This window comes from Ostrea edulis, chromosome 5 (assembly GCF_947568905.1).
Source record: "Ostrea edulis chromosome 5, xbOstEdul1.1, whole genome shotgun sequence".
NCBI classification, from domain to species: Eukaryota; Metazoa; Mollusca; class Bivalvia; order Ostreida; family Ostreidae; genus Ostrea; species Ostrea edulis.
This window is the reverse complement of record NC_079168.1, coordinates 77,215,440-77,243,394: the sequence shown is the minus strand read 5'-3', so window position 1 is coordinate 77,243,394 and position 27,955 is coordinate 77,215,440. Positions and strand designations below refer to the sequence as shown.

The 27,955-nt window shown below is 34.6% G+C and overlaps 2 protein-coding genes across 3 annotated transcripts in view; one reads left to right on the top strand and one right to left on the bottom strand.

Moving 5' to 3' along the window:
• Positions 1-543: 543 nt before the first annotated feature.
• LOC125650894 (solute carrier family 25 member 45-like) lies at positions 544-24,985 on the bottom strand. 2 transcript variants are annotated; one of them, XM_048879464.2, is made up of 8 exons: positions 24,920-24,974; positions 24,522-24,592; positions 21,424-21,482; positions 20,207-20,353; positions 12,916-12,959; positions 9,047-9,127; positions 8,502-8,748; positions 544-4,077 (listed from the first exon to the last, which is right to left on the bottom strand). In XM_048879464.2, the coding sequence occupies exons 4-8, from the start codon at positions 20,283-20,285 to the stop codon at positions 3,605-3,607; spliced, it is 924 nt and encodes a 307-aa protein (XP_048735421.2). In that variant the 5' UTR covers positions 20,286-20,353; positions 21,424-21,482; positions 24,522-24,592; positions 24,920-24,974; the 3' UTR covers positions 544-3,604. The 2 variants fall into 2 exon arrangements, with proteins under 2 accessions (XP_048735421.2, XP_048735423.2); XM_048879466.2 differs by lacking the exon at positions 20,207-20,353 and having other exon boundaries at positions 24,920-24,985.
• Positions 24,986-25,066: 81 nt separating this feature from the next.
• The window catches only part of LOC125649392 (AT-rich interactive domain-containing protein 4B-like), a 29,694-nt gene continuing 26,805 nt past the window's right edge, over positions 25,067-27,955 (top strand). Inside the window, 4 exon segments of the mRNA XM_048876917.2 lie at positions 25,067-25,225; positions 26,028-26,138; positions 27,317-27,385; positions 27,677-27,770. Coding sequence (XP_048732874.2) covers positions 25,223-25,225; positions 26,028-26,138; positions 27,317-27,385; positions 27,677-27,770 — 277 coding nt within the window. The 5' untranslated portion in view covers positions 25,067-25,222.

Here is a 27,955-nt window from a genome sequence, read left to right as displayed (position 1 = left end):
CCTCAAGGAGTGTACACTTCCCAGTTTGTGCACACCCCAGTCACAAGAGAAGTTGATTGATTGATTGATTGTATCTTGCTTAATGTCTCACTCCAGAATTTTTCACTCATATGGAGACGTCACCAAGACTGGTGAAGGGCTTCAAATTTAGGCCTATGCTTGGCGCTTACGGCCATTGAGCAGTGAGGGTTCTTCAGCGTGCCACACCTACTGTGACACGGGTCATCCGTTTTTAAGGTCACCTCCGAGGACCCGTGATATTCACATCTGATGCCGAGCATTTGGCGATGGACCTGTCACTTCCTGTTTTAACGACTTAGGTGTGTCGCAGCCTGGATACGAACCCCGGGACTTCCGCATGCGGGGCGAACGCTCTAACCTCTTGCCCACCGCAGCGGTTTAGAAATATATAGGGGAACTGAACATGTGCAATTGAAAATTTGATCTCTCAAATGATGAGAAATCTACCAGAAATGGACCAACATGTTTCCTGATTAAAGAAAACCTCTCTGATCTAAACAGAATTAAAATGATGATTCGTAATTAAAATGTCATTAATATTTAATACATATATTGATAATCCATTCAAAACATGTAGATCAAAAACAATAAACCCGATCAAATTATGGTACAATCCATATATAGCACTCTGTCTAATGGTTGATTGTGATTTGTGAATCTATAAATATTCAGTTGCCTGCATTAAGTGCGAGAAAAATGATCAATCAAATACAGGCTAAATCCATTAAAGCCCATTTTCCTAGATATCGTACATATTAATATTTATGTTTTCATAGATATCACATACATGTATTTTAAATATTAACACTTTCCAAGGTATCATACATATTATTTACATTTCCAATATCTATATCAATTGTAATGATAGCCATTTCCTCATGAATGCGAAGCAGTTGTGAACAATATAGTAAAATGTATGTGAACAATACACATATGAATCTTCTGAAATATAGTAATGTATGTATATTTCAAAAGCTAGGAATTTAGACATGAAAGTAGTATGTAAATATAAAAGTTCATGAAGTATGCTTGCATTAAATATTGCAGCTCATTTAGTATAAATGTATTTTCAAAAAAATGAAACACATTTCTTAAATACATGTGTATAATACAATGCTACTTAATATCAAATGAATAAAAAAGTTAAAAAATGAGGTATATTGCAATTAAAAATCCGTTGAAAAAATAATCATATTAAATTTTCATAATGACTTGTGGTGCATGATGTACATGTATTATGAGGGGCATAATTCCATAACACCAATACATTAAAATAGCATTATAAGAAAACTTCCATCCCACCCCCAATCCCGGAAAAAATACATGCCTTCTGGGGCAGACTGGCCTTCCCCTTTTCTTACTCTGCAATCATTTTTACCAGAATAGTTATGTCCTTGACCATCATATACGTATAAAAATGACAACTGTTGAATGTAAATTTGCATTCTTTGGATGAAAAGTTCATCTTCCCTAGTCACAATGCAGAGGGAACACCAATGCTACCTCGTAAAATTGTCAGTATTGTCATTTAAGAAAGCCTTGGATTTAAATATTTAAAACTGCGACTCAAAAATGGTTTGCTAGTGTGTTGGATACAGAGACAGATGCGGATCCAGGAATTGTGGTTTCGGGGGCGCCACTTTATGAAGCAGTGGGCAAGTCCCCGGAAGCTCCTGGATTTTACAGATGTTATGGGGCTTGAAATATTTCTCCTATTAAGTCATTTGCACTATTTTCTATCATTTAATAAGGTGAAATTAATAAAATGACCCAAAGAGGTATAGCGCATTTGCCGACGATACGGCTGACTCAGAAATCTAAATGGAAAACACCGGTTTCCAATAATAGACTGGCGTGTTATATTTAAATATAAGGCCAACGTTTTTGATGTTTCGTTAACCAAGATAAATAACTGCCGCAGTTTAGCATTACTGACATTTATATGAGTCGTTCTTTACTTAATAAACCATTTTCCTATTTGGAATGATGAACAGTACAATATTTTCATAGACCTGTGCATTCATATTACACAACAACCCTTTTGCATATGGCATTACTTAACTCACTGTTCTGACATGACTGCAGCACCTTTAATAGATGTCATCAGTTCAGTTGCCTTTGGTTGATAATTCGAGTGTTTAGCTTTGCCTAAATATATGACAGTTGCTACACGAGTCTTTATATTTTCTTTTTAAAAGTCAAACTGTATAACAGTTCTTTTCCTCCCTTGACCTATTTTTACTTATTACAAGCTGTGCATTTGTGTCCTTTTTCTTGTAGTATTTGTTTAGCTTTTCGTCAGCCACATTACGGTTTGAAAATCCTGTACACACAGGAACATGTTGGTGAAAACAAATGGAACTACAATGATCTCGGAATAAATTCCCTTTCTTTAAGTTGTAACTTGCAAATATTCTAAGTTATGATGAAAATGACTAATATTTGTTATAATATATGTATCGCATTTAAAACACCCCCTTCAGAAAACGACCCCAAAAAAAATAGATTGGGAAAATATTGGACTTGAACTCGGAATGTATGGTTTAAGTGTAAGATTACCAAGCACCTAAACCACTAGGCCACCCAGGCATGTGAGTTTAATGGTTTAACATTTGACAGGCTGCTAAATCTCAAGGTAAATTTTGAAAACGATTTTTTCATATTTTATCCATTTTCAACAAGAGGGCCACCTTAAACCAATTATTTCCTCAAATGGACTTATATACAGTCATAATCAAGTAAAACAATTTCAGTGTTTTATTTCTGGTTTAGGGTGGCCTTTTGCAACAGTGCGCAATTTCTTATGCCCATTACGTTACATCTACTATATAATCACGGGGATGTTTATGCTTATCAAATAAAGATACTATCAACATATCGATATCTTTATTAAGTAATTTGGGTAAACACAAGTATAAACTGACATTGTATAGCAGAATATTTGTAAAAAATCATATTCAAGAAAAAGGTATTTATGTAGGCGAAATTGCATACCAAGTGGATTTTGTCATTTATTTCTCCGGGAGTGGAACAAAATTATTGCTTCCTTTATCGTTGAGTACATTTTCCTAAACAAGATACCGCAATTTACCTTAAATTTTAAAATTTTAGGGGGGGGGGAGGCGCACACCGGCTGCGACAACCTCTAAATCTGCCACTGAGATATGAGTCTCTAAACGAAAGAAAATGTACCGATACGGCAGTGAAAAAGTTTGCAAGAGAATGCCTGATCTTGGTTAGTTGTGGACAATTTACCATATCTCTACATGGCGTACGTCTCCACCAATTTTACAGCATTCTGTAGTCTTAACATGGAGTTCCATGTTGAGAAAGTAAATTGTATGTACCATTACATGTATGTCTCTCTTTAGAAATGCTTAAATGATAAAACAATCATGGACCTATGTTCAGTATTATGGTTACAACTGAAAATTTTCTCTCTACTGATTAGCTATGCTCATCAAATGTCAATACCTATAACTGCATAATATTCACACTCAAAGAGGTTTATAATTGTATCAAATATGCTGGAATTATATTGAATATATATGTGTACATATTAGTAAACTAGTAATTTTATAGCTTAAGCCTGGTGTTTCTTCTCTCCAAACAACTTCATTAGTTCTATATGGGACATCAGGGTTATTCCATTCACAGGAAAAGCCCTTAAACTGGTCAGGGATAGTCCTCGGTAGAATATCTTTATTCCGTTTGACTTGTAACTTTTCACAACACAATCCAGGAAGCCGGAATACAGCTTCCTATCGTTGTCTGCCTGAATCCGGCTCTTCATTACATCAAATGGCATGATCAAAGCCCAACTCACAACGCCTGCCACACCCCCAAAGACAAAGTTCTGTAATGTTGACGAGGTGTTGGGGAATGACTTGACGCCATGGTAGATCAGAAATTCGTAGATGAGAAAGTAAGCAATAGAAGCAGGAACATCTCGTAGTGCCTGAGTAGGAAGTCCACGGTACATTCCTAAAAATCCTCGACTGCGTAGGATGTCTCTTGTTCCCTCAATAGGACCTTTATAATACTTTCCTCCAGATTCTATAACAAATGAATACAATTCCATTATTTACCATCATCTATCAATCTGGTGATTTGAGATCGAATCTGAATGATAAACAAGAAATAATTGTAACAGGATGCTGTCATGAAAGTCTCCCAAACCAACTACACAAATAGATTCCTTAACACCCTCTCAAAAAGAAAACTGCATTCAGTCCACTTTCTGCGAAATAAATAAATTGCATATTGTTATAAGACTCTTGCCAAACCTTGAAAGTTAAATTCCCCTGAAATTCCTTAAAATGAAAGGAAATTAAACCTTTCAGCATTGGACTTTAAATAATTTTGAGCGTAACCCCATAAGCATATGTTCACCATATGATGATAAAATCACATGTTTACATTTATATGTCAAACATATAATTAACATATGAATATCAAATCATATGTTAAACATATGTTGCAATTTTACCGGGGTACCTGTGTACATTCTAATCTTTAACATCAAAAATGAAAATTATTTTTTCAAAAAAACATGCGCCAGTCCCTTTAAAGTCCCTAGAAGGTGCACTGATTACGTAACAGATCTATCTACATGCAGGATTATGGATTCACCAAACATGACAACAACCATTATACATGTAACGACTTCCATATGGCTGCTATGAAAACAGCTAGATAATCAGCTTGGCAAACTATTAATTTACTTCAAATTAAGTGATACAGTAAAACTCGAATATAGCGAACACGGATATAGCGAAATTACGGCTATAGCGAAGTGAAAACGATTTCCCCAGCAAATTATTTATATATTCTATATAAAAATTTGCGTCTATAACAAACACAGATATAGCGAATTTACGGATATAACGAAGTAAATTCCTATTCCCCTTGAATTAAAAATGAACGTAAAATCACCTTTTATAACGAATTTATTTTTATCATTTTAAACTCTTTGTGATTTTTAACAATCATTTTCCATTGACATAAAGGATCCACACTTATTACAAAATTTCTGTTTGTATTTTTTCAAAAAAGGTTGTTAACGCAAAACAATACTTACACATACATTTAGGAAATATTTTGTCGGTATTATTTACTATTCTAGTTAATTAAATTTGAAGTTTGATTGCATTTATTTTATCGTACACTCCTTTATTTGTGTAAAGCAACAAATAAATGACAATTGTAATAGACTGTACATGCATGCATTTCGCAAACTTTTGTTGACAATTCTCTCCCGACATGTTCTTGCATGATTTAATAATCCATCAAGATAAATTATCATATATAAATCAATGTGTATATTTCTTGTATAAAAATATTTCTTCTCGAAAATATATAGGCTTCATTTCTCTTAAAGACGATACAAATGCAAGTATATCGATTGCTGCTTTCTTATATAACTGGTATACATGTATATGTAGAACAAATCAGCTTTATAATGAATTCGTTGTATTTGAATTATGAATTCGCTATAAACATATAGCGAATTACGCTTATAGCGAATTTTTATAGAGTGTTCCCAGAAATCCGCAATATCAGAGTTTTACTGTATTCAAATATAAGCCATTTCAAATCAACTGATATTTCAATGCAAAGAAAAAGAAACGTTAGGGGAAATTTTCATTCCAAAATAACTGATAATCAATCTGCGGGGTGTAAGCTGTATTTCAATTTCATGTACTTTACTGAAGAAATGCTCATTTTCGTAGAATCAAATTTTGTTATTTGAGAAAAACAAGTATGTTCCTTGGGACTTGATTTCAAGGTTGAAGACTGTACACATTTGCAAATTTTGGCATTGTTTTTAAGGTAATGATGAATTTCTAAAATAAATGAATATGATGGGATTTTGAATCCATGCATTGTAATCGGCATTTTTCAAATTACAAAAAAATTCATTATATCAATGTTGTGATGAAGCAAATATACGGATCCCTAGGAATTAGCTGTAACCATGTAGCATACCTACCAGTAGTTCTGTGAGCAATCTGTGACCATGTTGTAACATACCTACTGGTAGTTCTGTGACTGTGCTGTAGCATACCTACTAGTAGTTCTGTGACTGTGTTGTAACATACCTACCGGTAGTTCTGTGAGCTATCTGTGACTGTGCTGTAGCATACCTACTGGTAGTTCTGTGAGCTGTCTGTGACCATGTTGTAACATACCTACTGGTAGTTCTGTGAGCTATCTGTGACTGTGTTGTAACATACCTACTGGTAGTTCTGTGACTGTTGTAACATATATACCTACTGGTAGTTCTGTGAGCTATCTGTGACTGTGTTGTAACATACCTACTGATAGTTCTGTGAGTTATCTGTGACCGTGTTGTAACATACCTACTGGTAGTTCTGTGAGCTATCTGTGACTGTTGTAACATACCTACTGGTAGTTCTGTGAGCTATCTGTGACCATGTTGTAACATACCTACTGGTAGTTCTGTGAGCTATCTGTGACTGTGTTGTAACATACCTACTGGTAGTTCTGTGACTGTTGTAACATATATACCTACTGGTAGTTCTGTGAGCTATCTGTGACCGTGTTGTAACATACCTACTGGTAGTTCTGTGAGCTATCTGTGACCGTGTTGTAACATACCTACTGGTAGTTCTGTGAGTTATCTGTGACCGTGTTGTAACATACCTACTGGTAGTTCTGTGAGTTATCTGTGACTGTTGTAACATACCTACTGGTAGTTCTGTGAGCTATCTGTGACCATGTTGTAACATACCTACTGGTAGTTCTGTGAGCTATCTGTGACTGTGTTGTAACATACCTACTGGTAGTTCTGTGAGCTATCTGTGACTGTGTTGTAACATACCTACTGGTAGTTCTGTGAGCTATCTGTGACCATGTTGTAACATACCTACTGGTAGTTCTGTGAGCTATCTGTGACTGTGTTGTAACATACCTACTGGTAGTTCTGTGAGCTATCTGTGACTGTGTTGTAACATACCTACTGGTAGTTCTGTGAGCTATCTGTGACTGTTGTTACATACCTACTGGTAGTTCTGTGAGCTGTCTGTGACCATGTTGTAACATATATACCTACTGGTAGTTCTGTGAGCTGTCTGTGACCATGTTGTAACATACCTACTGGTAGTTCTGTGAGCTATCTGTGACTGTGTTGTAACATACCTACTGGTAGTTCTGTGACTGTTGTAACATATATACCTACTGGTAGTTCTGTGAGCTATCTGTGACTGTGTTGTAACATACCTACTGATAGTTCTGTGAGTTATCTGTGACCGTGTTGTAACATACCTACTGGTAGTTCTGTGAGCTATCTGTGACTGTTGTAACATACCTACTGGTAGTTCTGTGAGCTATCTGTGACCATGTTGTAACATACCTACTGGTAGTTCTGTGAGCTATCTGTGACTGTGTTGTAACATACCTACTGGTAGTTCTGTGACTGTTGTAACATATATACCTACTGGTAGTTCTGTGAGCTATCTGTGACCGTGTTGTAACATACCTACTGGTAGTTCTGTGAGCTATCTGTGACCGTGTTGTAACATACCTACTGGTAGTTCTGTGAGTTATCTGTGACCGTGTTGTAACATACCTACTGGTAGTTCTGTGAGTTATCTGTGACTGTTGTAACATACCTACTGGTAGTTCTGTGAGCTATCTGTGACCATGTTGTAACATACCTACTGGTAGTTCTGTGAGCTATCTGTGACTGTGTTGTAACATACCTACTGGTAGTTCTGTGAGCTATCTGTGACTGTGTTGTAACATACCTACTGGTAGTTCTGTGAGCTATCTGTGACCATGTTGTAACATACCTACTGGTAGTTCTGTGAGCTATCTGTGACTGTGTTGTAACATACCTACTGGTAGTTCTGTGAGCTATCTGTGACTGTGTTGTAACATACCTACTGGTAGTTCTGTGAGCTATCTGTGACCATGTTGTAACATACCTACTGGTAGTTCTGTGAGCTATCTGTGACTGTGTTGTAACATACCTACTGGTAGTTCTGTGAGCTATCTGTGACTGTGTTGTAACATACCTACTGGTAGTTCTGAGAGCTATCTGTGACCGTGTTGTAACATACCTACTGGTAGTTCTGTGAGCTATCTGTGACTGTGTTGTAACATACCTACTGGTAGTTCTGAGAGCTATCTGTGACCGTGTTGTAACATACCTACTGGTAGTTCTGTGAGCTATCTGTGACTGTGTTGTAGCATACCTACTGGTAGTTCTGTAAGCTATCTGTGACTGTGTTGTAACATACCTACTAGTAGTTCTGTGACTGTGTTGTAACATACCTACTGGTAGTTCTGTGAGCTATCTGTGACTGTTGTAACATACATACTGGTAGTTCTGTGAGCTATCTGTGACTGTGTTGTAACATACCTACTGGTAGTTCTGTGAGCTATCTGTGACCATGTTGTAACATACCTACTGGTAGTTCTGTGAGCTATCTGTGACCATATTGTAGCATACCTACCGGTAGTTCTGTGAGGTATCTGGGACTGTAGAACCACCTTGATTACATCTATTGGTACAGCAGGAACCAGCTGACAGAGACCCCCCAGGCCTCCAGCCAGACAGATTTTGGTGTAGTCAGGGGGAGTTTTTCCTGATATGTCTGCATTCAGTAGTTTCATTGTACTTCCATATACGCCAAAGAACACTGAGTTGATGATTCCATAGGACAGCATTGGCCAAGAGAGTCCCCGGAAGAATCCCCTCGCCTGTGAATACAGCTCAAAATCAACTCTGCAGGGTATGCTTTTATTTACTTGAATAGGATTGTATCCAAGTTGAACTTGGCACAAATGATAAGAAAAAACGGTGACTGCATGATTCATCACTAAAATTGTGAGACAGGTAGGGTTTAAACATAAACATCCAAATACAATGGAGAGCAATGTTGCCAGGTACAGCAAAACTGAGATTTGAAAAAAAATTGATCAACACGATTATAGTTAGTGAGATAACAATCATGTCATATCATTCTGGGTACTATAAAAATCCCTCTGAATATCTTACCAAGTTCTGAGTCTTCACGGCCTGATAGCATTCTCTTAATGACACCACCTCCAAGTTTGCCTGCCTGATTTGGAGTTGAACCTGTGAAGAATAAGAAATCTAGTAAGGGCTGTTCCATTAAAACATATGAGGTACCCGGGGACGGCAATTAAAAAAAAATCTATGGGTGCTTGTCATTGGTAGAAAATTGCATCTATGGTGGGTACCTACTGCCAGAAAACTGCATCTGTGGGTGGTTGTTTTGATAAAATCTTTATTTTTTTTACCGAAACTGAGAGGAATGCAACAAGAGAAGGGAAGGGCTGAAAGTAGAATGTGAAACAAACGCCGTTTTCTGTCTTCATTTTATCTCGGTCGATGAGGTTCCGCGATCCGGTTTTCGTTTCCGGTTTGACTCTAAAATTATAGCGATCGGAAATTAGGATTATCTCCCTTGTCCAAAATGGAAAACGAAACGTGCTTGTGGTCCATTGAAACAGTTGTTTGTTTTTTTTTTAATTCTGCCGATTCTACCCAACATGTCAAATCGAAAATAAAAATAAATTGCATTTTCAGTTTTACGAATAGAAAGTTGTGAAACGCAAACGTATTGATTTGTATTTGGTAATCTGACAGTAACAATACCTGTATCATTCTTGGCGACAAAACAGATGCCGAGATGACATTTCATCACGAAATAAAGGAATTGATAGAAATAAATATTTCTCATACAATTGGCGGTATTCTTGCTGCTAACATAACACAAAATGCAGTGCTATTTGGGTGTTTAAAGATGAGAGGAAGGTACAGTTAGCGACTTTACTAGATTGGATATTCTATCGTTAAAGTGATAATGTCCTACGGACCCGGTTTGAGTGTGGTGAGGACCTGTACCGAGACACATTTAGATTATTCTAACTAGTGACTGTCATAATAAATGTATTTGAATACATGTACGTGCATCTCTGCCGTCAAAAATCCTAACAGGGAATAGTTCTAACAGTGAGAAATTGTTAGATGCTTTTGATATTATGATGAACGCCTGTAAAAAATATGACCAGATAAAACTCAGAAAGGTATGCATATTTCTCGTAAATTAGCATACCTTGTGTAGTGGTGGAAAGAATTTGAGTATCAAATAAAAATGAAAAACAAGAAACTTTTCTTTCAAAAAGATGGTAGATAATTCCATGGGCATGTCTATGTGGGGAAAATGGGGTTAAAAATTATTTCATGGGGGTATAAACATTCTGAAACTAAAAGTGGAATTACTACATACAATTGTAATGTAGTGCTTATATTAATTTTTTTTCTTTATGTTTATAATTTGTTAATGTAAAATCTTTATTGAGCATAATACAGCAAAATTACTGAACAACATTATATAAATACATCAAAGAGATATGACTTTACACATTCTCGGCTTATGTTTTACCAAAGTGTAACATAGATACATGTATATAGTTATACACTGAATTTGAAATTGCATTTTTTTCCCTCCAAAATTCATATTAAAGGACACATCTCGTGTTTTCAAAGTATACAGAATTATATGCATTTTGTCTTCCTTATAGAAATTAATTGTAATAGTTCGTTCGCTGAAGTATTGCGATAATTAGCCACAATACGGACTTAAATCTAAACCCCGATTTCAAAAAGCCTAGTTAATTAGATAGGTAGTCACGTGGTACCAGTGACGTCATATGCGACCTTCGTCGATCAACTTGTTGTAAAAGTAGTGTTAGATATTTTTAAAAATTCCGGTTTTAGGGGCCTAATTTATTTACCATGGATAACATTTATTTCGATGTTGACAAATTTCCCAAGTCTTATATCTTTTAGCCACCAGTACATACAAATAGCAACCCAAATGTAGCGAGAAAAGCGAGTATGAAATCTGCATAAATTTGCGAGTAAATAATGTTTACATGGGATCACTGTCTAAACACAATTTGGTAATGCCATTTCTGTAAACAACTGTAATTAGCGTTGTTCCTTTTCCAAAATAAACAGTGCAATTATTAAATTTATTTTTGGAGAAGTTAGATAGAGCTAGGCCTAAATTATGATACGATTATGTATCATTGACAACTAAGCCTACTGTCACGGGTGCATTTCGAAAAAAAATAATAATGATCAAACTTATTGTGAAAATCACAATACTTTTAAATTATTTTATTAAAGCAATTTTATTAGGCCTAATCATTAATTTTTGTTATCTACACGTTGTTACTTAGGAAGTGGGAGCGCGGCGTGCTGTTGTTGTAAACACGTAGATCTACGCGTTCCTTAAAAAAAATGAAAGCATTATAATTCAATTCAAAGTCGGGAAATATTATATTTTATTATTTATAATTGAAAGTTCAATTATCTTTTATCTTTAAATTTCTTTTTTAAAACTACCAGTTGGTTGACACTGCTAGCAAAGTTCTGCCTATATGTTGTTACAAGGTGAAGGTCAGTTGGTGCGAGTGTGTATTGAATTCGAGAGCAGAACGGAAAGCATATGCCGTAGGCCTATATGTAACAGTGTGTAGCTTCAATAGAACCATTTTCTCGCAGTTTATCTACGACTTTGTCTAAGTGCTTGTTTGAAAAAGTAGAGGGAAAAATTCTACTGGGGGGTTTTATGGCAAAGTCGTTGTGCCGACAAAAAATATTCACGTCTTGTCCCTCATACCTTCCTTCGAAAATTGAAAAAAACAGTCCAAATCCTCTCTACTGACAGCAAGTACACCCTTAAACGGCACAAAACACCCTAATGCAGTGTTATTTACAAGCTGTTAATGTGATAATTGTTTGTTTGTCAATTAAATCTAATCTGTTTATGAAATGGCTATCAACTGTTTTCAAATCTTCTCGCTCGAGGTCGCATATGACGTCACAGATAATGGCACATAAAATATCGAAGAAAATATGCATATCGCAAGATTTGAATTTCATCGCTTTCAAACTCGAAAACTACGCAAACTGTTTCATTTAAAACACATGTAAAGTAGTTTTAAGCATGAAATGAATTAATTTTGCTGAAAAAATTAAAAAGTTTAAAAACATGCGATGTGTCCTTTAATGTACTAGTCACTCTTAAAGAATTTTTTATCTAATATTTTTAAAATACATGTTTTGTTTATTTGTACTCATGAAATAATGTTAATGATTTATTGAAAATGAAATGACAGATATTAAAAATGTTTATTATTTTTTTCTCCCGACTGACCCTAAATTTTATTTTTAAAATCCGTAAACCATTAAATTAAAAGACTGTGGCCTAATAGTTGTTTTTGAACATTTACAATACTAGGCTTTTTATGAACAGGGAGACTTATAAAATTGATTTAGCTCATTGTGTTTAAGAAAGACAGTCTTGATAAAATAAATTGATGGTTCTATGATCAATTAGCTTCATTGATGGCCAGTTATTTGAATGGTGATGAGACCCAAGATACTCTTCTCTTTACTATCATGCTTGGGAACATCTGAAAATAGACCTCTATTCAGGGGTTATAAATAGTCATTCATACATATTGAATTTAAAGAAAAAGTGTATTTCACATTTATTTCACTTCTATGGGTGGTGCCGCACTATCTAAAATTGCTTCTGTGAGTGGTCCCTCATTACATTTTTATGCTTCTATGGGTGGTTACCCAAATTTTAAAGTGCCTTCCCCGGGTACCTCATATGTTTTAATGGAACAGCCCTAAGCAATTCACATGCAATCGTGCACATTTCTAAAATACAAGTTTACAACAGTCAATTATAGATTATGTTACATTCTGTATTGAATCTACCAATTTCTACATTACATTAACTTTTTATATACCATTGTATATGTATTCTAATGTAACATGTAGGTGATAAAATTTGATAGGATTTCAAAATAAAGTCAAACCTTGACTGTGTCAAATGGATGTCCAGTTACCACGCCCAAAGAACCTGTCAAGGAAAATGTGCATTCACATAATATCAAGTTCTACTCAAGATCAGATTGCTATTGTCCATTCACTCAAACTGACAGGGCGGGGGAACCTCTAGCTTTTAGTTGAAAATTCTACTCTTTTTGGTTACGACACATTTTGAAATTGAAGACAAGTAAATATAATTATATCAAACAGATTCCAATTTTTCCACTTATGTGATTACAAAAAAATATCAATTCATTTAAAAGGGATAGTGATAAACATGGACACAATCTTTCTCCTTTATAATGCCGAGATTTGTACCTCGGTGATTTTGGCATTATAACGTAATTATAAGGTTAGAACATCATTTTAGATAAACCCAAGTCATCTTCTTTGTTGGAATTTCCTTAACTGTTGTTTTTTTTATCATGTCTTTATGGATTTCATTTGATAACCAAAAGTTGCATTTTATATATATATGCTGCAAACATTACTTTTTAATGAAAGTTGGTATGATTGATTGATTGATTGTATCTTGCTTAACGTCTTGCTCGAGAATTTTTCACTCATATGGAGATGTCACCAAGACCGGTGAAGGGCTTCAAATTTAGGCCTATGCTCGGCGCTTAAGTTGGTATGAAGACTTGCTTAGAGAAGACACGGTGTCTGAAGATTTTCAAGGTCACTTTCCACTCTTAGGAATTTTTATCTTATCAAGTAAAAGTGACCCCCCTCCCCCCGAAACTTTCTGCACTTACCCGAATTATATAATATAATGTCAAATTCTAGGCAGCTTATCCAGACGTACCTTTGGTAAACATATTCTTATGCCCTGAGAATCAAAGATCCGGGGGCATTTAATTTTTTTTAGCCTGTCCGTCTGTCTGTGACAAAAAACTTTAACCTTGGTCTTGTCGTTTACACATTAATAGGAAGAGACCTTTCATATTTGACATGTGTATTCCTTGTGACAAGACCTTTCTTTCACCTGGTGTCCTTAATGTTGACCGTTGACCTACTTTTAGAAAATGCAAATATAATCCATATCTTTCTAATCGCTAGAGGAACTTCTTTTATATTTAGCATGTGCATATTTTGTCCTTTCCAACGATACCAGATTTGTTGACCTTGTGACCTTGACCCTTTGACCTAGTGTTGAAATCTTCAACAACAACAACAACAAAAAAACCTACATCTTACAGTTCCACTTTGTTGTAATCTGGGAGCATCAGTGTTTCAAAAACACATCTTGTTTATGTTTTTTTTTTTTTTTTTGAAAATCATAAGATAAAGTAACTGCAATCTCACACCTAAATCATCATTATCAGTTCTCTGCAGAAGCAAAGTTTGTCTGACTTGGGAATCTAATATGTAATGGATGATAGTAATAATTTCAATTCAAGCATAGATATACAAAATTTGTTTCAATATATATTCTGTGATATGGTATTTTTCATAAGTTCATATATTACAGATTTGCCTTGGTGTCCATTACATGTAGTTACTCCAGCATGCTAGAGGTTCATGGATAGATACATTTGACTTGGCGACGCCAAGGTATATAAGGGACGTTAATCGAGGCTTTAACTTGTTGGAGTAATGTACAGTTTGTTGTGCTGGAGATGAACAAAGAGGCCCATGGGCCACATCGCTCACCTGAGTCACCTTGGCCCATATCTGAAGACTTTCCATATATATTTGCATGTAAAACCTTAGTCCCTATTATGGCCCAAACTACCCTTTGCAAACTTGAATCTACACTATGTCAGAAAGCTTTCATGTAAATGTCAACTACTTTGGCCCAATGGTTCTCGAGAAGAAGATTTTTAAAGCCTTTTCCTATATTTGTATGTAAAACTTTGACCCCCCCCCACTTGTGGCCCCATCCTACCCCCCCCCCCCCCCCCCCATGATTTGAACAAACTTGAATCTGCAGAAAGTTTTCTTGTAAATATCAGCTTTTCTGACTTGGTGGTTATTGAGAAAAAGATTTTTGCTATATATTTGTATGTAAAACTTTGATTCCCCTTGTGGCCCCATCCTACCCCCGGGGGGCATGATTTGAACAAACTTGAATCTGCACTATGTCAGAAAGTTTTCTTGTAAATATCAGCTTTTCTGACTCGGTGGTTATTGAGAAAAAGATTTTTGCTATATATTTGTATGTAAAACTTTGATCCCCCTTGTGGCCCCATCCTACCCCCGGGGGCCATGATTTGAACAAACTTGAATCTGCACTACGCCAGAAAGTTTTCATGTAAAAATGAGCTTTTCTGGCTCAGTGGTTCTTGAGAAGAAGATTTTTGCTATATGATCTGTATGTAAAACTTTGATCCCCTATTGTGGCCCCATCCAACCCCCGGAGCCCATGATTTGAACAAACTTGAATCTGCATTATGTCAGGAAGCTTTCATGTAAATCTCAGCTTTTCTGGCTTAGTGGTTCTTGAGAAGAAGATTTTTAAAGTTTTTCCCTATATATTTGTATGTAAAACTTTGATCCCCCCCTTGTGGCCCCATCCTACCCCCGGGGGCCATGATTTGAACAAACTTGAATCTGCACTATGTAAGAAAGTTTTCATGTAAAAATCAGCTTTTCTGGCTCAGTGGTTCTTGAGAAGAAGATTTTTAAAGATTTTTCCTATATATTTGTATGTAAAACTTTGATCCCCTATTGTGGCCCCATCCAACCCCCGGGGCCCATGATTTAAACAAACTTGAATCTGCATTATGTCAGGAAGCTTTCATGTAAATCTCAGCTTTTCTGGTTTAGTGGTTCTTGAGAAGAAGATTTTTAAATGACCCCACCCTATTTTTGTGATTATCTCTCCTTTGAAAGGGACACGGCCCTTCATTTGAACAAACTTGAATCCCCTTCACCCAAGGATCCTTTTTGGCGAGTTTGGTTGAAATTGGCCCGGTGGTTCATGAGAAGAAGATGAAAATGTGAAAAGTTTACAGACAGACGGACGCCGGACAAAATGTGATCAGAAAAGCTCACTTGAGCTAAAAAGCACAGCCATGATTTGACAAACACAAAACATAGACATTGTCAACATCAACAATTACAAAGCCCCGATTTACATAAAACACCAGAATGGTCATCGTCGGATACCATGGGTGATCTTAATTAATTAATCATCACCATGGGCAAACTCGCCGAAAAATCATCGTATGTAATTAATATGCGCAGGTCATTTGATTGGCTGCTGCACATGCAGAGTCACGATGGCAAATCAATGAATCAAACTTTATGTTACGTATGTATGTTTGGCAATGACAAAAACTTTTCCATAGTTAACACACCAATTGCAAATAAATCCACTCAACGGTGCATTTCGCAATTTGAGAAAGATACTCCCATATAATTTTTGACTGGTATTTGATGTAAGTGACCTGTGCGACTTGTCTTTAATCGTTTTAAAACAAAATTTGCACGTTTTTTTGGGCATCAAGATACTTAGCATAAAAAGCACACTAATAAACATATTTTTAAAATTGAAGAGTTACACCTTTCTGATTGGTTGTCTATAATCAACAAATAATTTACGATGATATTTCAGTGAGTTTGTCCATGGGTGATGAGTAAAAGACGAGATCACCCATGGGTATCCAACGATGCAGAATGGTTACAAGGATTTTTTTAGAGTCTGTAGATGGCCAAAATTTTAGTCCCATTCCCAATGCTGAAAAGCAGGTGTTTTTCTCAAAATGATACCTAAAAATTCCCAAATGATGGATGCTTTGAAGAGAATATGCCATGAGGGGCCATCCAACCTCAGTGCCACTCTGTTGCAAAAATTTGTGATAGCTTATTCTCTGCCAAAGACACAGGGCCAAAGACTGGAAATTAAATCTTGTTTAAGCCAGCTACATTGATAATGAAATATCAAATGGTTAACTTTTTGCTTGTAAGTTGTTTTTCTTATTTTATATTTGTATGAAAAAAAATTCCCAATTTCAATCAAATATCGCTAATTTTCCCAAACTTGAAGACCCTGGCCCCTGGATTCAAGGAGTAAAAAAATCCCTGGGTTAGAGATAGGGCTGAAACAATTCACCAAAATATCGATACTGTTCAATATAAACGCTCGATTCAATATTCGATTCATTGCCTCAATTTTCGGTTCGATACGTTTATTACAAACAGGTTTAGTAAAATACATCAGTCTCGGCCTGTACATATTATTTCTACCTGCATGAGGGACAAAATAGCATCGAATAATGTACAAACTGTTGTTTGCCTCAAGGCTGACAAAAATAATAAAACTTTATCAGTTTAAACTACAGCGAACAGGCATCTCATCGTTTGGCAGTTTTGCTTTTTAATTTTTTCTTCAATGTTATTATTGGTTTCTTCTGTAAATTGTATTGTATTGAATCATGACAATCATCAAACCTTCCCTTTTTTAAATTCTGAATAAAATCTGGTTAATCTATAATTTCCCACCATCTCTACATATAAACATGCATGACACAAACACAAGTTTATACACACTCACAGGACCAAAAACAACCTCCTTTGTAACTACCAAAATAAGAAAAAGTAACAAAATGATAATGATATATCTATTAAATAATCTCAATAAAATGGAAAACTGCAATATCTGAATACGAAGAATTTTGTTGAATTAATCAATACATTGAAAATTTTGTTGAATTAATCAATATATAGAAAAATTTGTTTAATTACTCAATACATTGAACATCTTGCAGGTATTTCAACATTGAACTAAATGTGTCAGTATGACATGAATGCCACCACTGATATCCAAGTCTGAAATATTTAAAAGTCCAAGGATATGAAAATAACATAAGTAGCAAATAAAACAATTAGTGGCCCATGGGTCTTAATGGTCACCTGAGTATGCACAATTTTGGTCTTTAGAAATCACTGTGCTACATGTGTGCCTATAATATACTTTGTACTAGATAACAGATTTATTGGTAGAACTATTAATATACTTTGTACTAGATAATAGATTTATTGGTAGAACTATTAATATACTTTGTACTAGATAATAGATTTATTGGTAGAACTATTAATATACTTTGTACTAGATAATAGATTTATTGGTAGAACTATTAATATACTTTGTACTAGATAATAGATTTATTGGTAGAACTATTAATATACTTTGTACTAGATAATAGATTTATTGGTAGAACTATTAATATACTTTGTACTAGATAATAGATTTATTGGTAGAACTATTAATATACTTTGTACTAGATAATAGATTTATTGGTAGAACTATTAATATACTTTGTACTAGATAATAGATTTATTGGTAGAACTATTAATATACTTTGTACTAGATAACAGATTTATTGGTAGAACTATTAATATACTTTGTACTAGATAACAGATTTATTGGTAGAACTATTAATATAATTTGTACTAGATAATAGATTTATTGGTAGAACTATTAATATACTTTGTACTTGATAATAGATTTATTGGTAGAACTATTAATACACTTTGTACTAGATAACAGATTTATTGGTAGAACTATTAATACACTTTGTACTAGATAACAGATTTATTGGTAGAACTATTAATATACTTTGTACTAGATAATAGATTTATTGGTAGAACTATTAATATACTTTGTACTAGATAATAGATTTATTGGTAGAACTATTAATATACTTTGTACTAGATAATAGATTTATTGGTAGAACTATTAATATACTTTGTACTAGATAATAGATTTATTGGTAGAACTATTAATATACTTTGTACTAGATAATAGATTTATTGGTAGAACTATTAATATACTTTGTACTTGATAATAGATTTATTGGTAGAACTATTAATATACTTTGTACTAGATAATAGATTTATTGGTAGAACTATTAATATACTTTGTACTAGATAATAGATTTATTGGTAGAACTATTAATATACTTTGTACTAGATAATAGATTTATTGGTAGAACTATTAATATACTTTGTACTAGATAACAGATTTATTGGTAGAACTATTAATATACTTTGTACTAGATAACAGATTTATTGGTATAACTATTAATATACTTTGTACTAGATAACAGATTTATTGGTATAACTATTAATATACTTTGTACTAGATAACAGATTTATTGGTATAACTATTAATATACTTTGTACTAGATAATAGATTTATTGGTATAACTATTAATATACTTTGTACTAGATAATAGATTTATTGGTATAACTATTAATATACTTTGTACTAGATAATAGATTTATTGGTATAACTATTAATATACTTTGTACTAGATAATAGATTTATTGGTATAACTATTAATATACTTTGTACTAGATAACAGATTTATTGGTATAACTATTAATATACTTTGTACTAGATAATAGATTTATTGGTATAACTATTAATATACTTTGTACTAGATAACAGATTTATTGGTATAACTATTAATATACTTTGTACTTGATAATAGATTTATTGGCATAACTATCATACACAATATATAATGCAGAATTCTTTCATAAATAAGAAAGTTTTATCATTTCACAGCGAAATGCAATTTTCTACACAAGTTCAAAAAGGGCTCTGGGTTAGAATAGGTCCTCAGTACCCCTTGCTTGTCGGAAAAGGCGACTAAATGGGGAGGTCCTTCGGTCATATGAGATTGCAAAAACCGAGGCCCTGTGTCACGATAAAGATCCCTCCCTGCTCAATGACCGTAAGCGCCGAGCATAGGCCTTAATTTTGCAGCCCTTCACCGGCAGTGGTGACATCTCCATATGAGTGAAAGTTTGATGTCTGTCAAGCAAAGGGTTCTCAAGATATTGAGCAGACAGTATATTCCTATGTCCAGAGTAGATTGACCCTTGACCTTTAGACCTGAAAAACAATAGGGGTTCTCTTCTACTCATAACCAACCCAGATATGAACAAGAGTACCGCAAACGTTACATAATACGCCCATGAAATACTTACATATGGTGTTTTTCTTGTGCTATAAAACTGGTGCGTGTCATCTATAAAACTCAGTCTATATCTTCACCAGCAACCCTATGCAACCCAACAATAGTAGAAAAAACGAAGTGACACGGTTAGATTTAATTTAACACACGTGAAAAATATGCGAGTTGACGAATCACCTACTTGCTTGAAAACAAAGGGATAAGACCATATCAAACAAGCGTGTCACATGGAAAACCAAGTATTATACATTTCCTAAGGTCTGTCTCTGGCAATTAATGACATAAAATCGAAAGTGACACAGCTAATTAAGCCATGATACGCTCATTTACGTACATTCCCATTACTTACCATTGAGTCCGCCATATTGGATTTTGATCAGTGGAAGAATCCATTCGACAGTGAGTGCCTGGCCTTCGTGCTTGCACATCGGAAGGCCTCAGGAACCAGCCTAAACTTTGCTTCAGGTAGTATCAGCCATCATGAGGCTGTGACAAACTTTCATATGAACAAAGGGTCTTAGCTTAAAAATCGAGATTTCCTCAAAATGGACCAAGTTCAACAACCTGTAATTTTCTCAAAAATTGTAGAAAATCAAAATCCATCCCACATGCACATCTTCAATACCCATACAAACACTCCACAAATCAAGAAGGCTCTCACTTGAAAACTGTGGGAGGAGTAGGGCGGACAAATTATGTACCCTCCAAATAATAATTATTTCCAAATAAAGGGGCAAAACTCCTGGAAAAAAGGTCGAAATGGATCAAAATTGCAGTATAATCTAGAGTGACCCACAAAGAATCTACACAGCAAGTTTCAGCATGATATGTGAAAGGGAAATGAAATTATAAAGAGAAAACCCCGAACGGACGGACGTATAGACATCGCTGTACCATAATACGTCCCGTCTAAAGACGAGCGTATAAAAATCATTATGATCAAGTGAATGGTTCTCAAAATATTGAGTGGACAACATGTGGTCTACCAACCGACCAACATACAGACCGACTGACAGATGCAAAGCAATATGCCCCACTTCTTTGAAGGGGGGCATAAAAAGTATGAAAAACCAAATAATTATATATAGAAATCTACCTACAAACACAGCCAAAAAAAGTATGGAGAACTAAATAATTAGCAACCTTCAAAGTCTAAGGGCAATAACTTTTGGAAAATAGGTTGATTAACATCAATCTAAACACAAGGTAGCAATAGTAGATGGGCAAATCAAAGGATCTAATTTTAATTAGATTGGATTAACATGAAACTCAAACTTGACCTGCAAGTCATCAGTATAAAGAAATATACTAAAATTTAATTATTACCAATCTAATTAAAATCTCTTCTAACCGTAATTACACTACAGAAGGATCTCATTCAACACATAACGGTTAGATTGGCTCATTACCTACAAGGACAATTCTGGAAAACTAACTAAAGACGGTAAGAAATATGGATGGAAGGGGGTAATATAAAATTTAACTACAGAATGATTAGATTTGGGAGATGACCTGCTGCCTAATACAGTTCATGACTAAATATAGTGTAAAATAAGATTTATTTACCAGCTATAGCACCAGAAACATAATCATACACGGAGGATACATGCTCGACTTCCATTTACCTGAAGAAAAGAAGGTTCATTAACATAGAAAAATCTCAAAATGAGCATAATTATTTTCCTTTGAGAAGAATTCCTAATCATTCTCAAGGTCATATTCTCCATTATCATTATTGGTAACATTTTGGATAAACTACCTTGTTTCTACAAGAAGAGGCCCACAGGCCTTATCGGTCACCTGAGTATTAGTTAAGAGTATCACGAGTCCCAAAGGCTATGAAATATAGAAACAAGAGGCTCATGAGCCACAACGCTCACCTGAGCAGCAGTTCCTAGCAATAAACAAGCTTGAGCAAAACTATCATTATACAAACAGCTTGGTACAGAAAAAAAACTTTCTAAAGGCAACAACTAAAAATTCACCAATTTTCAAACTTAATTATCAAATTTTACTACAAATTCATCAATTATCATATGTCCTTATAGATGGATGTGGCCTTTCATATTAACAAATTTTATCTAAGGTGGCTTTGTGCCAAATTCGGTTCCCTATACATTCACATGTAAAACTTTTGATCCCGTATTGTGACCCCAGGGGTCATGATCTTTACAAACTTGAATCTCCACTTTGCCAGGAAGCTTTCAGCTCTTCTTGCCCAGTGGTTCTTGGGAAGAAGAATTTTAAATGACCCCACCCTAATTTTGAACTTTTTGTGATTATCTCCCCTTTGAAGGGGGCATGGCCCTTCATTTGAACAAATTTGAATACCTTTCACTCAAGGATGACTTGTTCCTAATTTGAAATTGGCCCAGTGGTTCTGGATTGCATTGATTGTATCTTGCTTAACGTCTCACTGGAGAATTTTTTACTCATATGGAGATGTCACCAAGACCGGTGAAGGGCTTCAAAATTAGGCCTATGCTCGGCACTTACAGCCATTGAGCAGTGAGGGTTCTTTAGCCTGCCACACCTACTGTGACACGGGACATCTGTTTTTAAGGTCATCTCCAAGGACCCGTGACATTCACACCTGATACCGAGCGTTTGGCGATGGAACTGTCACTACCTGTTTTAACGACTTAGGTGTGTCACGGCCGGGATTCGAACCCCGTCCTTCTGCATGCGGGGCGAATGCTCTAACCTCTCGGCCACCGCGGCGAAGAAGATTTTCATATATATATATATTAGCATGTAAAACTATGATCCCCTATTGTGGCCCCCACCCTACCCCCAGGGACAGTGATCTGAATAAATTTGAATTTACACTATATCAGGAATCTTTTAGGTAAATCTCCACTCTTCTAGCCCATTGGTTCTCAAGAAGATTTTTAAAAAAAGATTTTCTTTATATATTCGCATGTATAACTTTGATCCCCTATTGTGGCCCCAACAACACTCGGGGGTCATGGTTTTAACATACTTGAATCTCCACTATGTCAGGAAGCTTCCATGAAAATTTCAGCCTTTCTGGCCCTGTGGTTATTGAGAAGATTTTTGAATAACCAGTCTGATTAAAATCAAACCTCTCACTTTACTGTGATGATTGTCCATATTCTAGTGTTGAAAAATCGGAAAAATTTCATAATCGGAAGAACTGTATCGATCAATGATATCACACAATATATGCCCGCAAACATTACGTCACAATCAAATTACTACATCATTAATTTTCAAATTTTTCATCTTTTACTCAGTTAAACCGATAAAGAAATTGTTAAAAATAAAATTATTGCTAGTTTCTAAATGAAATTGAAAGTGTATAATAAAAAGGTTATAAACTTTGTATGGGAAAATATGACAACCGAGTTTTTTGGCACATAGATGGACCGAGCTTGCGAAGTCCATCCGCAACGAAAAACTCAGTTGTCATATTTTCTCATACAAAGTCTATAATCTTTTTATAATATACAGTAAAATATCTGTATCTCGAATATAGTTTATCTCGAATACCCCGCTTCAGTCAAAGTCGACCGCCGGTCCCGGTCGTTTTCCCTATATAAATGATTAAAAAAACTTCTGATATTTCGAACATGTCGAAGTATTTTCAAGGTCCCATGCCCTAAATTCACCTGGTTTATCTTGAAGTGGTCAATTTTCCGCTCTGCTTACCATACCTGGCGTCGTTAAGTCACACATTCACACCAGCGACTACCTCAATTATTATTAATGACCGCTAATCCACGTTCGCCTTTTCCGAGTAGACCCGGGTCATGATTTTAAATGGTTCAACAGGTTGGGTGATTAGTGAAGCCTTCCAACATTACTGCTAAAGTTCGCCACCAATTATGAACTAACACACCCGGTTCCAGGGTCATTAACATGTGGGTTAGATAAACGCACAAAATTGTCAAAGTGAGCTTGAAGGTAATGCTCTTAATAATGATAATGCATTTGACACTACACGCTTCATCATTAAAACTAGTACAGAGAAAACACGAAAATTTATCTAATAAACATTTAAAAGTTTTTTTCTTTTTAAATCCGTCTTTTCTGTTTCTTACGTGATAGGTTCTTTCACTACAACGCAATAGCTACATCCCAGTCGAGCCTGGACATAGACAGTAAACTTAAAGTAAGCATACAGGCACGATCATCTTAATTTTGAAACACATTGTGAATTCAATTGGATGTTTATATATATTTAAAAAAACCCGAAATGTTTGTCTTTGAAATTCCATAATATTAATTTATCAACTTGTATTAAACTATAAGAAACGGCCACGGGGTTGTTGTTTATAATGCAAATCCCATACTGTAACTATGCATCAAATATCCTCCTTCACAATATTCAAGATCGATTTTGGATATCTCGAACCCCTGGATATCTCGAAGTTTTTCCGTGGTCCCTCGGACTTCGAGATAGAGACATTTTACTGTACTTTCAATTTCATTTAGAAACTAACAATAATTTTATTTTTAACAATTTCTTAGTGGTTGAACCGAGTAAAAGATGAAAAACACAAAAAAAATTGAAAATTAACAGCGTAGTAATTTGCTTGTGTATTGTTACATAATGTTTGCGGGCCGGAATGTTTTCGGGCATATATGCCCGCAAACTTTTAAAGAAAACAGAAGAGATAAAATTGTAATTATATAATAACCTATAAATATTGATCTCTGCAGAGTGGCGAGTGGTGCACAGTATACTTTTCATCCTTTAGATATCAATTTCCTGAAATACATAATCTGGACATTAAAAAACAATATACAGTAGAAAACATCATGCATCTTTTCCAATCAACTACTTATCAAATTTGTTTTTTCCCGCGATAAGTCACATATTAGTGTATTGACACACTGGTGGCGACCCCTGTTAAGTATATCAAGAAGCCCGGATGTTGTTGCATTTATGAAGAAATGTCAAAATTTTAAGGACTTTCATCTTAGAATGGGACGCATAAGAGATATAGATACTGGTAGGAACTATAAATTCAATTACTAAATAACGTTTTTTTAAGTGCGTAAATGTTTTCAAAGTCAGGTTACTGGACAAAACTACCGAGAAATTCGCACAGGTACCACATCCAAAATCATGTGTTTCCGCCATACATAGCAGAGAGCGCATGCGCTCGTATGGAATTATGGTAGAATTCAGCACGCCCACGTGATTTTTAACCAATCATTACAAAGAATTTTCTGATGACAAGTTGTTGTTGAGCCATGGTTGATGTACGTTGCGCCGAAAGTAGAAACCTTGTGGGACTTGTTTACTGACATTTCTCAAAGATCATTGGAAGAATTGTGGTGATATTTTGAAGTATTGTACATTGGATAGCCAGGATTCATATCCATATAAACACAAATGGTAACAAATCGTATTTAATTTTGTTGAAAACGATTTTTCTTTGGGCGCGATGCCCAAACTCAAGAGTCCTAACCGTTACGGAATAATTTCATGGGATTTATACTTCCCTTTGTATATGTAGTGTGTTTTGTTGATGCTTTTTGTAGTATGTCTTATAATACACGTCTTAGAGAGAAAAATAAGTTTTTTGATAAACAAGAATGACGTACTTGAAAGGCCTCAATGTGTGTATATACTGTTAAAGTCAGCAAAAGGTCCCATTGTTGGCAGTGAGAAAATTTAGTAAGGTTTCGTTGAAGTATTGTCTTCAGAGGGTATTTTTCCACATTTGTGATTGAGTAACACAAATTTTATACTATCATCAGTGCAGTCTATCTTGATTGTGAAAATACATGACCATGATGTGTATTGAAAATAGAAAATGAAAATGGCAGCCATATTTAAACTGAATGACATTTTCTCAATGTAAAAGAAGTATTAGATACTAAATCCATGTGTACAGATTTTATTTTTGCTAGGGGTAGGGAGGGGGAGTAGTGTTGCCAAGTTACCAACATTTATCCAGTTCAAGAAAGCCCCCATAATGAATGAGAAGTTATTTTTGCTGTGTAATGTGTTATTGCACAGACCTCTGGATTTCTATCAATACACCGTGAGATGTGTAGTAAGGGTGATATTTATATATAGAGGGGATATACATATCCTTACTACAGGCTGTGGTGTATTGATAGAAATGCAAAGATCTGTGGTTATTGTCAAAGACAGTCATGTACTAAGTGGTATTTTATTTTGCTGCTAATAGGCAGGGGATGACCCTCCCTTTTTACCAGTTGGCACTGAAGTTAGTGCCAAATACAGAGGGGCATTTTGTGAGGCAAAGGTGAAGAAAATTGTAAAATCAGTTAAATGCAAGGTGAGTTATATTGTACTAATTTGCATTTCATACCATTTGAAAATTTTTGATTTCATATCTTAGCTTGAAACTAGGTCTATTCCTTTGTAGCTTAAAGGGACAAGTTCACGATTTTTGAAAAAGAAAAAAAATTAACATTTTTTTTTTTACGTTAAAGGGACTGATTCACGATTTTACCCAAAATTTTGTTTTTCACTTTTAATGATCAAAATCTACTGTCTAATGTGTTTGAAAGATTTCACATGAAAATTAAGGTGATACATCATCACAGAAGCTCATTTTAGAGAGTTTATTATTTGTTTTGTAAACAAAGATTGCGGTATGCTATTGCTTACGAATTTTTCAAAAGAAATGGATATCGATCTAAGTATTATCATATCTCTCACATTTCAAGCATTTTTGGGGTGAAATGTGTCATCTAAAAGTTAAAATTTGTGACTATGCAAAATTAAGATGCATTATATTACAAAATCAATAGTTCACTTGTTTGTTTGTTTACATAAAAAGACTCAAGTCTTTGTTTACATAACACATATTTAAGGCTAAAATATTACATTTATTCTTGCATTCAGAAGGTCAAAATTTTGGCTGTCAACATTAAATGAGCTATATTTCTAATGTTTAACATCAAAAATGAAAAATATTTTTATCAAAAATCGTGAACCAGTCCCTTTAAAACATTGAAAATAAAACTCGGTTAATGTTGACAACCAAAATTTTTACCTCCTCAATGCAAGAATTAAAGCAGTATTTTAGCTTTAAATCAGTGTTATGTAAACAAAGACTTGAGTCTTTTTATGTATACAAACTAACCAATGAAATATTAATTTTGTAATATAAAGCATCTCAATTTTGCATAATCACAAATTTTAACTTTTAGATGACACATATTGCTCAAAGAATGCTTGAAATATGAAAGATATAATAAACTTGGATCAATACCCATTTCTTTTGAAAACTTAGTAAACAGTAACATACCACAATCTTTGTTTACAAAACAAGGAATAATGAGCTTCAATGATAATGTATAAGCTTAATTTTTATGTGAAATCTTTTAAACACATAAAACAGTAGATTTTGATCATTAAATTGATTAAAAGTGGTAAACAAAATTTTTGGGGAAATCGTGAATCAGTCCCATGAGGTATTATAACCTTTTTTTCTCTCTTTAAATGCAGATATATCTCAAAGAGACCTTGACGTCCATTATTGTGATTGATGACACCATTATAAAGGGAATATTAAAAGTAAGTAAAGCATAAACAGAATGTAGAATCATTTTGTGGAGTCTAATTTTCGTTTTGACTTGATTTCGTGGTTGAGGAGCTGTTATTCTTTATTCTAGTTTAGTTTCTCTTGTTTCTTTAGGATCAGAATTTATGGCTATGTTCATACTATGAATAACAACAGAAATTAACCTACCACAAAGCTTAATGATCATTGTAGTATTCAAGCAGAAAGTTAAGTCAGATAATTATTGTTCAGAACTTGGTATATTTGGATACAAAATTGACTGATGTTCATTTTTCTTTGTTCAGGTTGGTGCTACTGTAGAATACAAGAATCCGGACAATGGACAGATTATGGAAGCTGTGGTTAACAAGTTGACTGATTGTAGCATGTACACAGTGGGTGAGTTTTTAGAGGATAAGCCATGTATGTACACAAATCATTGTAGTGAAGTAACAATGAATATTCAAGAGGTAGATTTATTTATATATCTTTTGAAAATATAAAGTTATGTTAATTAAAAGCATAGATTCTAACTATAAAGGCAAAATAAAAGGTGGTCTTAATTTTTGTAGTAATGAGGGTCA

Bases quoted from the DNA above. Each gene is read 5' to 3' on its own strand.
- LOC125650894 (XM_048879464.2), bottom strand. From the start codon at position 20,285: ATGTGCAAGCACGAAGGCCAGGCACTCACTGTCGAATGGATTCTTCCA. The intron at 12,960-20,206 runs GTAAGTAATGGG...TTTCCTTGACAG, and splicing joins CCAATATGGCGGACTCAATG to GTTCTTTGGGCGTGGTAACT. The intron at 9,128-12,915 runs GTTTGACTTTAT...TATTCTTCACAG, and splicing joins ATCCATTTGACACAGTCAAG to GTTCAACTCCAAATCAGGCA.